The sequence below is a fragment of the Olea europaea genome, chromosome 2 (genome assembly GCF_002742605.1).
Source record: "Olea europaea var. sylvestris chromosome 2, O_europaea_v1, whole genome shotgun sequence".
In the NCBI taxonomy this organism is placed as follows: Eukaryota; Viridiplantae; Streptophyta; class Magnoliopsida; order Lamiales; family Oleaceae; genus Olea; species Olea europaea.
The window spans coordinates 29,400,910-29,412,890 of NC_036238.1; the positions used below are offsets into that span (position 1 = coordinate 29,400,910).

Genomic DNA, 11,981 nt, shown 5'->3' on the forward strand with positions numbered 1-11,981 from the left:
GTTTACAAAAAAAAAAAAAAAAAAAAAAAAAAAAGAGTGAGAGAGAAAAACATCTAAATTAAGTGGGACTTTGAAATCACACTAAAAAAAAAAAAAAAAAACCTCAATTTCTTGGTTCAAGTGTTCAACCCTTTTGGCATATCCTTTGTATGGTTCTTCTGCACATTGGCCAATCAAAACCTTGAAATTATAAAAAAGCATGTATAAGAGAGTTTTGTAATTAGTTTAATAACGTGTGATATTAAGAATAATATAGTTGTGTGCCTGTAAACTACACAAAGCTAAGTATGTCAATATATTGTAGTTTGTGTTCAACTCCTTGAGAGCTACCAACTTTTGGCTTGTAATGAACGAACTAATATTATATCCACACCAAAAGAAAGAGTTTCTCGAAAAGGTATATTTTTTCATTTGAAAATTTAAACCTACATCTGATAAATATTAGGTTGTGCTATGTACACACAGCTTTACACCCTCCCTCAAATGGAGAGAGCCCACATTTAATAAAATATTCGTAACCCTCTTCCATGTGAAAGGAGTATAAAACCTTGTATACACCATAAAGTGTAAACAGATTTATCCATAAATATTTATGAGTTATTCTCTCATTTTATACCTTACAATTTTTTTCTTGTAAGAGACCTACACTCGAGATTACGGTCATATTAAACCCACGTTAATTTGAGAATTTAGATAGACAATTATTATATATTTACAGTTTGAATTTATATACCATAAAAAATTCATAGATATTAGGAAAAAGGTTTTATCCTTTTAGAAAAGGTTGAGCACATGTACCCTACAAATTTATTTTACTTGCTCCATAGAAAGAAGTGTAACGTGAGATTTGTGCAGCCTTATTTTCTTCCAACCGTATTCATTCACCTATTACATTTTGCAGACATTTTTTCAAGAAATAAAATTTATAGGGATAAATAATTTCAATCTTCACTTAACTTTCATACTTACTTTGAAAACAGTCATCAAAGGACTGCAATCACAAAATAAGACAGTAACTTACAGATGTCGATATTGAATGTGACAATGCCCACGAACATAAAGAAACAGCGCGAAGAACAATTAAAGCTAATGAATCTGTAGTCAATGAGTCGACTCCAATGCTACAAATACACGCATCATTTTTATCTGAGACATCAACAAAACTCAACCCACTTGTAGCCTGGGAACAAGAACAATCATGAACTCTAGTTCCTGTGGGCAACTGCTCGAGGGAAAAGTTGATGGACTCTTCAAAAGGAAAATTTCAAAGAAAAGAGAAGCAAAAGAACTCAACAGTAGAACCGCAGGAGCCAATCATTTTGACTACAACAAATCACCACATACAACAGAATTTGAAAAGTATCCAAAAACTACTTTTTGACCCATCTGGCTAATTTCTTGGAATTACTTCTACTTAGAAGAGTATTTAGAGGATGCCGGAAGGAACTTCTAGAATAGGAAACTATTAACAGTTGGTTTACAAACAAAAATTAAAGGCAATTTCATATAAAAGCTCTTCTATAAAAAGCAAAAGCAAAAGCAAAAGCAAAAACTATTCCAAACGGGCCCTAAGTAATGTCTATTTCAAATATAAACCTTTGCCATAAAACACAACAAAAACTCCATTCGTGCCAACAAATCTGAAGTGAAACATCTTATAACAGGACAATCATCACATTCTTCTACAAATCTCCATCATGGCTCGAAAAGAGTACTTTTCACCCATTTATTATAATTTAAGAAAGACAGACAGATAAAAGGACCAAAGCATGCAGAAAGACACACTCAAAGAAGCCATCAGCCGTTGCAAGCTCAAAGCTCGCCAAGCAGGGAAAAGCATAGTCGTTCTTCTTCTATAAAATACCAGAAAGAACTGCACAGTCGGTGGAACATAAGGAAACAGGAATTAGAGAAGTTATTCAAGGACCAATCTGCGGAATGAAGAAAACAGAAATTAGACAAGTTTCCTAGGAAAATCCAAGTACTGAGGAAGCGGTTTGTTCTCCCTATAAAGGAAGAAAAAAGATAGGCAAACAAGAAAAACACACGTCAATAGGCATGCCATTCTGTAAGACCATTATGATGTGTTTGAACGGGAGCAAACATGTATTTCCTTGAAGGACCACAATGAAAAGAGTGAACTTCATAAAATCAAGAAGCAAAATAAAACTTGGATAAATCAAAAGAGACTCCGATTTTCACTCAAAGAAATCAGCACATGCAACATAATAAGTCACGTCACTTTGCAAATATGCACTTGATTTCACTTCTGTCGATTCCTTAGCCTTAAAGGGCAACAAAGTCTCCAATTCATGCCAGCAAAATCTGAGGAAGAAAGAACACTTAATTCTGAAAAGCATCATGCCAGGAAAAGATAACTTTTCGTCCTTTTAAAATAAGCATATAGACACATAACAAGGGGGTCATCAGCACATACATATTCAGAGCACACTAGAGGTGAAAAAGCAAAGAAACTAGAAAAAGAACACCAAATAAACTGCACAGTTTACGGATATTCCGTGTACTATCTTGTTTAAGCATGGTTGACGGTATCCAATTAATGCAATCTGGGAAAGAAAAGAAAGATCCAAGTATTGTAAGGTGGTGGTTCAATTCTCTGTTTAAAGGAAGAAAAAGGATTGCCAAGCAAGGAATGAAATATTTAAACTCTTAATTTCGAAAATATGATAATCACTTATAGTGAACACAAAAGGCACACGTCGAAAAGCATACCTTGCGATATATCATGGTGACACGAGTTGAACACATGCATGCACGCATTTCCTCCAATCAAGGATCAAAACATTGGCAGAAAGAATGACAGTAATAATGTAAATTCACCAGATAGAAAATTTAATAATTTTCACCTCAATATCCTTCAAACCAGCACAATGACTACTACACACGGAACCAAACCAAAGTTACCCTAGCCAACCAACAAGACTTGAACTATAATAGAATGCAATGATGCCACCTTCTCTTGTCTTATGCCATTCACATCACAGCATGAGACCTAATAAGACAAGTGTCCAACTTATATGAAGACATACGGATATAGAAAGTGAAAGCATTATGTTTCAGTTCATAGATTTTGCGACCATGATGTCTAGATTTTATCGAGCTTTTCTGCTTTGACGACGGGATTTTCTTTGGCTATAACATCTTGAGCAGCAGTCCGGTAATCAAATGGGCAATTGTGTTTGTCAGAGTAACGATGAACCGAACAAAAGAGATTCCCACACCTGCAACTGAAACCTGTTAAACCCACACGTTTACGGCAAGCAGTGCATCTGTTTGGGCCCTCTTTTCCCTTCACCTCTGAACTCTGGACTGACAACTTATCACCGGATGTTTGTGCAGGAACAACCATTAACTCCACTGCTCCATCTTGCATATCCACAGCACCAACAACAGTAGATTCTTTCTCACTGCTCATTGAGCTGCCATTGACTATGTTCTCGATCGATGAAGCAGCAAGTTTAGCCTGTTGCTGCTTCAAGACCATGTCCTTGTGGCACTTGGAACACATATTCAAGGTGGCTGCACTACCAAAGAAGCCACACTTGTTGATGCAAAGAATCGGGCCTTCAGGAGTTTGACAGCCTGTCTCTTTGGAAGACTCCATTAGCACAAATATGCTGCCATTTGCCAGGATACGGATCAACATGTACATGTGTAAGGCATTCAGGTACAAAACACTTAAAGAGTGCAATCAAGCTGATAGGCACTAACGTACAATCGACAACCAAAAAAGTAAAAAGTCATGCCACTTCTGATATCCCCCCGCACGAGTTTCATTCATTTCATTTAATTATTGACGTATGGGGTAAAACAGAGAGTTTTTCCAGACAATTAAACAGCTCATGAAATTTATTGAAGTATACCATGGAAAACCTATTTTTCAAGTTTGCATTTGTTAACAAAGAGTAGAATCAAAGATTTCTTAAGAAGTAGTATTAGCGGCTCAGTTTGCACTAGGCAAACATTTTCAAGCTTCTCTGAGGAAAAAGATTACTCCCGTCGATCATTTTATTGATACCAAATAATAAAACCTCAATGATTTTTAAAAGTTTCCAAACTAATGTACAAGGAAAATAGAAATCAACAGAATTAACATTATCTGATCATCTGTAAGTCACTTACGAGGAAAAAAATAATATTGACAATGACATGGTCTGGTGAGAAAGAAAACTCGTAATCAACAGAACTAACATTGTCTGATCATCTGTAAGTCACTTCTGAGGAAAAAATAAAATTTAAAGTGACAAGTTCAAAATGTAGTATAGTTATTCAAATTCATAGACAACACACAAACCTACAAAACATCCCAACTAGTACACATTCTCATTACAAAATCAACAAAATCTCGTGCTGGTGTTCCACAAGGAAAAAAAAAAAATCCTAAATTTACGCCTTTGTCACAGACCCTTTATTCCAAAAAGCAAATAGCTTAGCCCATATTAGTAAAATTAATTCCTTTTTTTTTTATACACAGGTTACATGAAATATTGGTTAAAAGTGGAAACTTTACACAAATATTTATAGAAAATGAAAATAAATAGAACCCTAATTGAATAGACTATGAAACAGATAAATTTCACCTGAATCGGGAAATCGAGAACTATTGGCCGATCTTGACTCGAAAAAATCGAGCCAGGGTTTAGAACATTTCCTGTAACACCAGAAAGTAATAAAAAGAACAAAACATTCAATTTTTAACACGTTTCTTTAAAAAATAAAATAAAAATAAATGAATCATAAAATCGGAGCCAAAGTATACACACATCAATCGAAGATTAACTGTAAATAATACCTTACCTCAAGAAATAATCGAAACAGCTTCAGAGGCGAAGAGAGCTAGAGAGACTAAATTAATGGTTTTTTTTTTTTTTTTCTCTGTTTTGAGAATTTATAAGAATAGTTACTGCTTCCCTCGGAGAGCCGGTCAGGTCATGTTTATTGAAATGTCCATGCCAAATATCGCTATTACCATTTTGCCATTTCGGGATAAGTACGTACTACGATTTTTTATTTTTTACTTTTTTTCAATTTTTCCTGTTACAAATAGGGTTAATTTCACAAACAGTCATTGAAGTTTAAAACATTCAGAAATGATCACTGAAATTTAGAGCGCTTTCACAAACGGTCACTGAAGTTTACAAACTTATAGAAACGGTTACCCAAATTTTTTAGATTTTAGAGTGAGGTTTTTGACAATTTTCCAACAACTTCCAACCACTAAAATCGTCGAATTTTGATACCGTTGAAAAGCCCACAATGTCATCTTCAATTATCACCCAAAATCTCCCCATAAACCCAAATGATTCGATCGGAATAAGCCCACAAAATCAGCTCCCCGAAATTTGAATATCTGCCCAGATTTTTGGAGAGTTTTGCGACAATTTCCAACCATAAAGACTGTCAAATTTTGATACCGTTGGAAAGTCCACAATGTCCTCTTCAATTACCATCCAAAATCTCTCCATAACTCCAAACGATTTAACCAGAATAAGTCCACAAAGTCAGCTTCTCGAAATCTGAAAAATCTGCCCAAATTTTTAATATTTTTGGGCAAGATTTGCCGCAATTTTGTGACAACCTCCGACCACCAAAATCGTCGAATTTGGATACCGTTTGAAAGCCCACAATGTGCTTTTCAATTACCACTAGGAATGACAATGGGTCGAATCGATTCGGCTTGGCCCTTTAACCTACGAGCCCGGCTCAGGCTCGTGGCGAATGAAAAATGAGTCGTGAGCTCACGAGCTCACGGGTCGAGCGGAGCCCATGAGCCTCTCGCGAGCTCGTAATTTTTTAAAAAAATATTTGGGTAAATTTTCAATTTTTTTGACGAGCCCAAGAGCCGAGATTTTGTGCTCGTGAACTTTAGCTCGGCTCGTGGGATTGAGGCCCCTGCTTGGCTCGGGCTCGTGAGCTACCCACGAGTCTAGTTTTGACGAGCTGAACAGTCGACCTGACGAGCCGCTCGACCCGTTTGACATCCCTAATTACCACCCAAAATCTTCTTATAACTTGAAAGGATTCGGTCGGAATAAACCCACAAAGTCAACTCCCCAAAATTTGAAAATCTGCCCGAATTTTTCAAATTTTGGGGCAAGATTTGAGATAATTTTTTTGGCAACTTTTGACCATCAAGATCATCGAATTTGGATACAATTGGAAAGCTCATAATGTTCTCTTCAATTATCACCCAAAATCTCCTCATAACTACAAAGGCCCAAATTTTCAAATTTTTGGGGAGCTAACTTTGTAAGCTTGTTTCGGCCGAATCCTTTAGAGTTATGGGAAGGTTTTGACGTTTATTGAAGAAGGCATTGTGGGCTTTCTAAAAGTATCCAAATCTGACGGTCTTTATGGTCAGCAGTTGCCGAAAAATTGTCACAAAACTCACCCAAAAATCTCAAAAATTTGGACAAATGTTCAAATTTCGAGGAGCTGAATATGTGGGCTTATATTGACTGAATCCTTTGGAGTTATAGGGAGATTTTGGATGGTAATTGAAGAGAACATTGTGGGCTTTCCAACAGCATCCAAATCGGACAGTCTTAGTGGTCAAAAGTGTAAGTGTTATGCCCTAAACCCAATTGATTTAGGTTGTAAACACTTTTAATATGTTTAATACATTTATTTTTGGAAAGATCTATTATTTATTTAAATTAATATTTCGATAAATAATATTAAATAATAGAGTTCGAAAATTCAAGTTTAAGTGACTTTTTAATCACAAGGAATTGTGATTGTGAGATACAAATTACATATGATTGAATCTTGAATAATCCATGATTGTAAGTAATAACGAGATACGGATATCGTTGTTACGAATATACCGTCACGTGTGGTATTTCTTATTTGTGAAGTAAGTAGCTGATCTCACGAGTTAAAGTGTGGTAACACTTAAATGAATGCGTGAATGTTTTGTTATAAAACGAAACATTGGAGACCCACTAAGAGATTCCACATAGATAACTGTCTGAATGTCAGTGATTAATCTCTAACGTTCGGTAGTGAAATTGGTCCTTTCACTTGAGGTCATCATAGTGCCATGTATGAGGACAGTCATGCTTTGGCGGTGTTGGATGTTGCTCTACCAAGGGACGCTAATACGGTATCATTTAGGTATGTCAAGAACCATATGAAGGTTATGAATGACCAATAGAGAATTCGTCACTCTTAGATAGTAAAAGATTGTGATCTGAATTTCGTTCAATTAAGTCAATAATGAAATCCTTTGCCAAGGTATACTCATAAGTCGAAAAAGAGTTTTCAACTCACATTGACTTAACAGTAGAATGAAAGATATAATCGATAATTGAGATTGACACATTTTCATATCTCGTAATTAATATGATCATATTGACGAAGGGATTATAGTTTTATGGTAAACGAACAAGTTTGATTTTGTCATATCACGTGATATTTTTCGTCACATGTGTTGCTCTAATACATTGCTAGATGTCAATCTGGGACGACGAGTGTAAATTTGTGATAAATTAAAAGAGTATTTTAATTTATCAATTTTGATTAGATCAAAATAATATTTTACGTCGTTTGACATTGTGGTCGGGAACTTAATGGGTCGCACACAAAAGAGAATTGAAAGATTGCAATTTGTCGATTAATTAATTTAACAATTGTTGGATAAATTAATTAATTGGGTTGGTTATTTATAAACCCGAATTAATTAATTAGATTAATTAATTTACGAACTGGATTTAATTAAATGGATTAAATATTGGATCGGATCAGGCCAAGCCTGTTAGGGCTTATATAAATACATGGCTAGGGTTTTCAATCTGCATAGAATCTCATAATTTTTGCTAATATAAGAGGAGAAAACCCTGGTGGCTGCAATCTGTTCTCTGCATGAAATTCATTGGAGGTTGGACAATTGGACAGTTGTGGGAGACAGATCCAGGTTGCTGGAACAAAGATAATGCAAAGGAGTTTGCAGATCTAAAAAAATGTATAGCTTTTATCACAATTCCTATCTAAATACAAAGATGAATCCTCGTGAGAATTAAAATTATTTTATTTTCGCTGTGCATGTTTAAATAAATTCTCAACAATGGTATCAGAGCCAACTTTGTATTTGTTAAGAATTGATTTACATATTGATGAAATCAAAAGTTGATTTTACATGTTCTCGAATCTAGCAATTAAGGAATTTTATTTATATTCAAAATCCGGTTTTGAAAATAAAAATAAAAAAATAAAAAATTTTGAATCCGTGCGGTTGCAGCTACAGATGCTGCTGCCTTAAGAGGCAGCAGACGTCGCTGCATGCTGTTTTCAAGGCAAGAGCCCGCTATAGGGCGGGATGGGGCCTCCAGATGAATAAAAAAATTATTTAGCGTTCTTGTAGAAACGGTTTGGGGACGAGGGCCTCCTTAGAAATTTGTGAAATTTGGGGGGCGGGGGGAGGGGGGCTCCTGTAATTATGAAAATGGGTAAAATTTGCAATTTTAAGCCATGGACCTTTTTTGCAGTTTGTTATATTAGAAGGGTCAGATTTTAATTTTAAATTTAGGTTAATGTGAATATTTTAAAATGTGTTTTAAATTCCAATTTTTAAATGAGTTTTAAATTTCTATTTTTAATTGGGTTTGACCCGTGTTTTAAATTGGCTCAAAGTTAAAATTATATTTAAAATTAACGACTTTGTATTTTGTTAAAATTAGATTTTAACTTAAATATTTAATTTTAATTCCATTTAATTAGAGTTGGACTCTAATCTTATATGAATTAAAAATTGATTTTAATTAATATCATTTCCCCAGTGTATATTGAAATTGGAGTGGGACTCTAATTTAATAATTGATTAAAATTTGATTTTAATTAAATTTTCACACCCTAAATTTTTATAGAATTAGAGTTGGACTCTAATCCGGAATTTAATTAAAATTTGATTGTAATTAAATAGGCCTGCTAATTAAGTTAATTAATTAATATGATTAATTAATTATTTAATTATTTTGATCCAATTTTTAAATGAGTTTTGACAACTATAATTGCTAGATTATTGAAACATTGCATATAATATTAGATATTATAAAGGAAACATTTATGTGATGAATGTTTATTTATGTGATGAATGTTTCCTTTATGGATGATTATGAACTCGATCATGTGGATGTATTGAATGGTTGATTTAATTCTTGTTGTTTTATAGACTTGCGAGCTCTTAATTGTTTTGGATCTGCGAGTCCATTATTATTATTATTGTTATGGGACTGCGAGCTCTTTATTATTTTTGGACCTGCGAGTCTATTGTCGTTATTATTATCATGGACCTGCGAGTCCAATTTCATTTAGGCTTGCGTGCCAACTAGTATAGGATACATATTGCAACTGGACAAATTGAAGGCGAAAGAAAATGAGAAACCCATGGAAATGGTGCATTGATATTGATTCAATGTTGTACCTCTTAAGAATTGACCCACTAGTCTTCCCATTGGCTCGGGAAAACTAGATATAATAAGTCCATAATAATCCATACTATTATTTGTATATTTATTTGCATAGTTGATGCATGATTATATATATATATACTCGTTAAAATATTAAGTCGGTACTATTTGCCTTCTGTCATTATAGTGAAAAACAAAAATTCTAAATCGATCTCAACTTGTTGAGTACACTCAAGGTTGATCTATTAGAGATATGTTATGAAATATTTGATATTTCTGAATGATGGGTTTGATTTAACTAAAATTTGTCTTTTGTTGAGTACACTCAAGGTGATAAGTTTTAGAGGCTTGTTAAGCTAATACAGAAGATGTGTGAAGATAAAAAGTTGTTAGTTTAATGATCTGAGAGTTGTATAAAGATAAATTTGATAATAGTATCTACCTAAATATTTTATTAAGATTTGTTGAGTACGCTCAAGATCTTGATATAACGAATGAGATCCTAGCCCACAGGGAATCAAATGTGGATTCCAATAATTCATGTATGAGGGTCATGAATTTATTTTAAACGGTGGGAGCATGTTTAATTAAAGTCTATATTAAATTTGTGCAATACATTACATTACGTATTAATTCTTTATTTTTCATCAATTACAGTTTTTAAATCATGAGTAATCATATGAATTTGAGAGGCATATTGGATTCCAACAAACTGACCAGACCAAATTTTCTCGATTGGCACTGCAATTTGAGAACCGTTCTTGAGCATGAGAAAATTGAGTATGTCTTTGAGCAGCCCCTTCCAGAGGTACCTACTGAAAATTCCACCGAGGAAGATGTGGTTGCTTACAACAAACACAATGATGATGATAACACTGCAGCTATGTCACCTGAGTTGCAGAAGGAACATGAGGGTATGGATGCTTACACTATGATTTTTCATCTCAAGGAGTTGTATGATGAACAATCTCGTGTGGAGAGGTATGAGACCTCCGAACAACTATATCGGTGCAAAATGGCAGAGAGATCTTCAGTCAGTGCTCATGTGCTCAAGATGATTGGTTTCATTGAGAAATTAGGTCAATTAGGTTTTATCATGGATCACGAACTAAGTATTTACTTGGTTCTACAATCTCTGCCAGATAGTTATTCGCATTCATCATGAACTTCAATATGAATAAGATCGAATGCACACTCCCTGAGTTGCTTAATATTCTTAAAACTGTGGAGCCCAATGTCAAGGCTAGCACTGGACATGTCTTAATCATTCAATCTTACAAGGGCACTAAAAGGAAAATCAAAGGAAGTTTTAAGAAAACATCCAAAAGGGCTAAGGGCAATAACAAAGCAGTCAAAGCGGGTAAGGACAATATCAAATATGACGACCCGTGCTATCATTGTGGAGTGAAAGGTCATTAGAAGAGGAACTGCAAGGCTTACCTCACTAGCTTGAAGGGAAAGAAGTCTTCTGAAACTTCTACTTCAGGTATTTTTGTTATCGAGGTTAATATGTCTACTTTATTGGCTTTTTGGGTATTAGATACTAGATGTGGATCTCATATTTGCATAAATATGTAAAGACTAAAGAGAAGTAGACCACTGCAGAAAAGAGAAGTTGACCTGCCCGTAGGGAATGGAGTAAGAGTTGTTGCATTAACTGTAGGGGCATATTTCTTACCATTGCCTTTGGGCTTAGTATTAGAATTAGAAAATTGCTATTTTGTTCCCGTCATTACTAAAAACATTATTTCTATTTTGTGTTTGGACATGAATGGTTTTTCAATTAATGTTAAGAACAATCGTTGTTCGTTTTATAAAGATGAGATCATTTATGGTTGTGGTATGTTATAAAATGGAATTTATATTCTTGATACTAAGTCATTTATTATGAATATAGAAAATAAAAGGCATAAAAGTGGTAATCTAAATTACCTATCTCTGACATTGCAGACTGGGTCATATTAACGACAAACGCATTTTCAAGTTACATAAAGATGGATACTTGGGGTTAACTGATTTTAAATCATTCAACAAATGCGAGTCGTGTCTATTAGGCAAAATGGCCAAATTTCCTTTTACTGGAAAAGGAGAAAGAGCTGCAGAACTACTGGGACTAATACTACTGATGTATGTGGACCTATGTCAATTACCTTCAAAGGTGGTTTTTATTACTTCATCACATTTATTGATGATCGTTCCAGATATGGTTATATATATGTGATGAAATTCAAGCATAAAGCACTTGAAAAGTTTAAGAAATTCAAACTTAAAGTAGAGAAATAGACCGGTAAAAATATTCTCACACTGAGATTAGATCGAAGTGGAGAATATTTAAAGAGAGAATTTTTAGATTATCTAAAAGAGAATGAGATTCTCTCGCGGTGGACTCCGCCATATACACCACAACATAATGAAGTATCTGAACGGAGGAATCACACATTGTTAAATATGGTGTGATCAATGATGAGCCATGCAGATTTTGGGGTCATGCACTAATTGTTGCGTGCTATACACTTAATCATGTCCCATCTAAATCGATCGACAAAACTCCAT

General features: G+C 34.4%; 1 protein-coding gene across 6 annotated transcripts; it reads right to left on the reverse strand.

Annotated features, from left to right (window-relative positions):
• Positions 1 to 1,553: 1,553 nt before the first annotated feature.
• Positions 1,554 to 4,942, reverse strand: LOC111370093 (zinc finger A20 and AN1 domain-containing stress-associated protein 8-like). 6 transcript variants are annotated; one of them, XR_002698352.1, is made up of 5 exons: positions 4,819 to 4,935; positions 4,602 to 4,672; positions 4,144 to 4,238; positions 2,868 to 3,638; positions 1,554 to 1,873 (listed from the first exon to the last, which is right to left on the reverse strand). XR_002698352.1 is itself a non-coding variant. In XM_022991798.1 (4 exons), exons 3-4 carry the CDS (start codon positions 4,212 to 4,214, stop codon positions 3,107 to 3,109), a joined length of 603 nt encoding a protein of 200 aa, XP_022847566.1. In that variant the 5' UTR covers positions 4,215 to 4,238; positions 4,602 to 4,672; positions 4,819 to 4,935; the 3' UTR covers positions 2,819 to 3,106. The 6 variants fall into 6 exon arrangements, 4 of the variants coding, with proteins under 4 accessions (XP_022847566.1, XP_022847576.1, XP_022847582.1 ...); XR_002698351.1 differs by having other exon boundaries at positions 1,554 to 1,931; XM_022991798.1 differs by lacking the exon at positions 1,554 to 1,873 and having other exon boundaries at positions 2,819 to 3,638.
• Between the last annotated feature and the right edge of the window lie 7,039 nt (positions 4,943 to 11,981).

Excerpts from the sequence above, each read along its gene's own strand:
- LOC111370093 (XM_022991798.1), bottom strand. The coding sequence starts at position 4,214 with ATGTTAGTTCTGTTGATTACGAGTTTTCTTTCTCACCAGACCATGTCA. Across the intron at positions 3,639-4,143 it reads TCAATATTATTTTTTTCCTC|CATATTTGTGCTAATGGAGT; the intron begins GTAAGTGACTTA and ends GGCAAATGGCAG.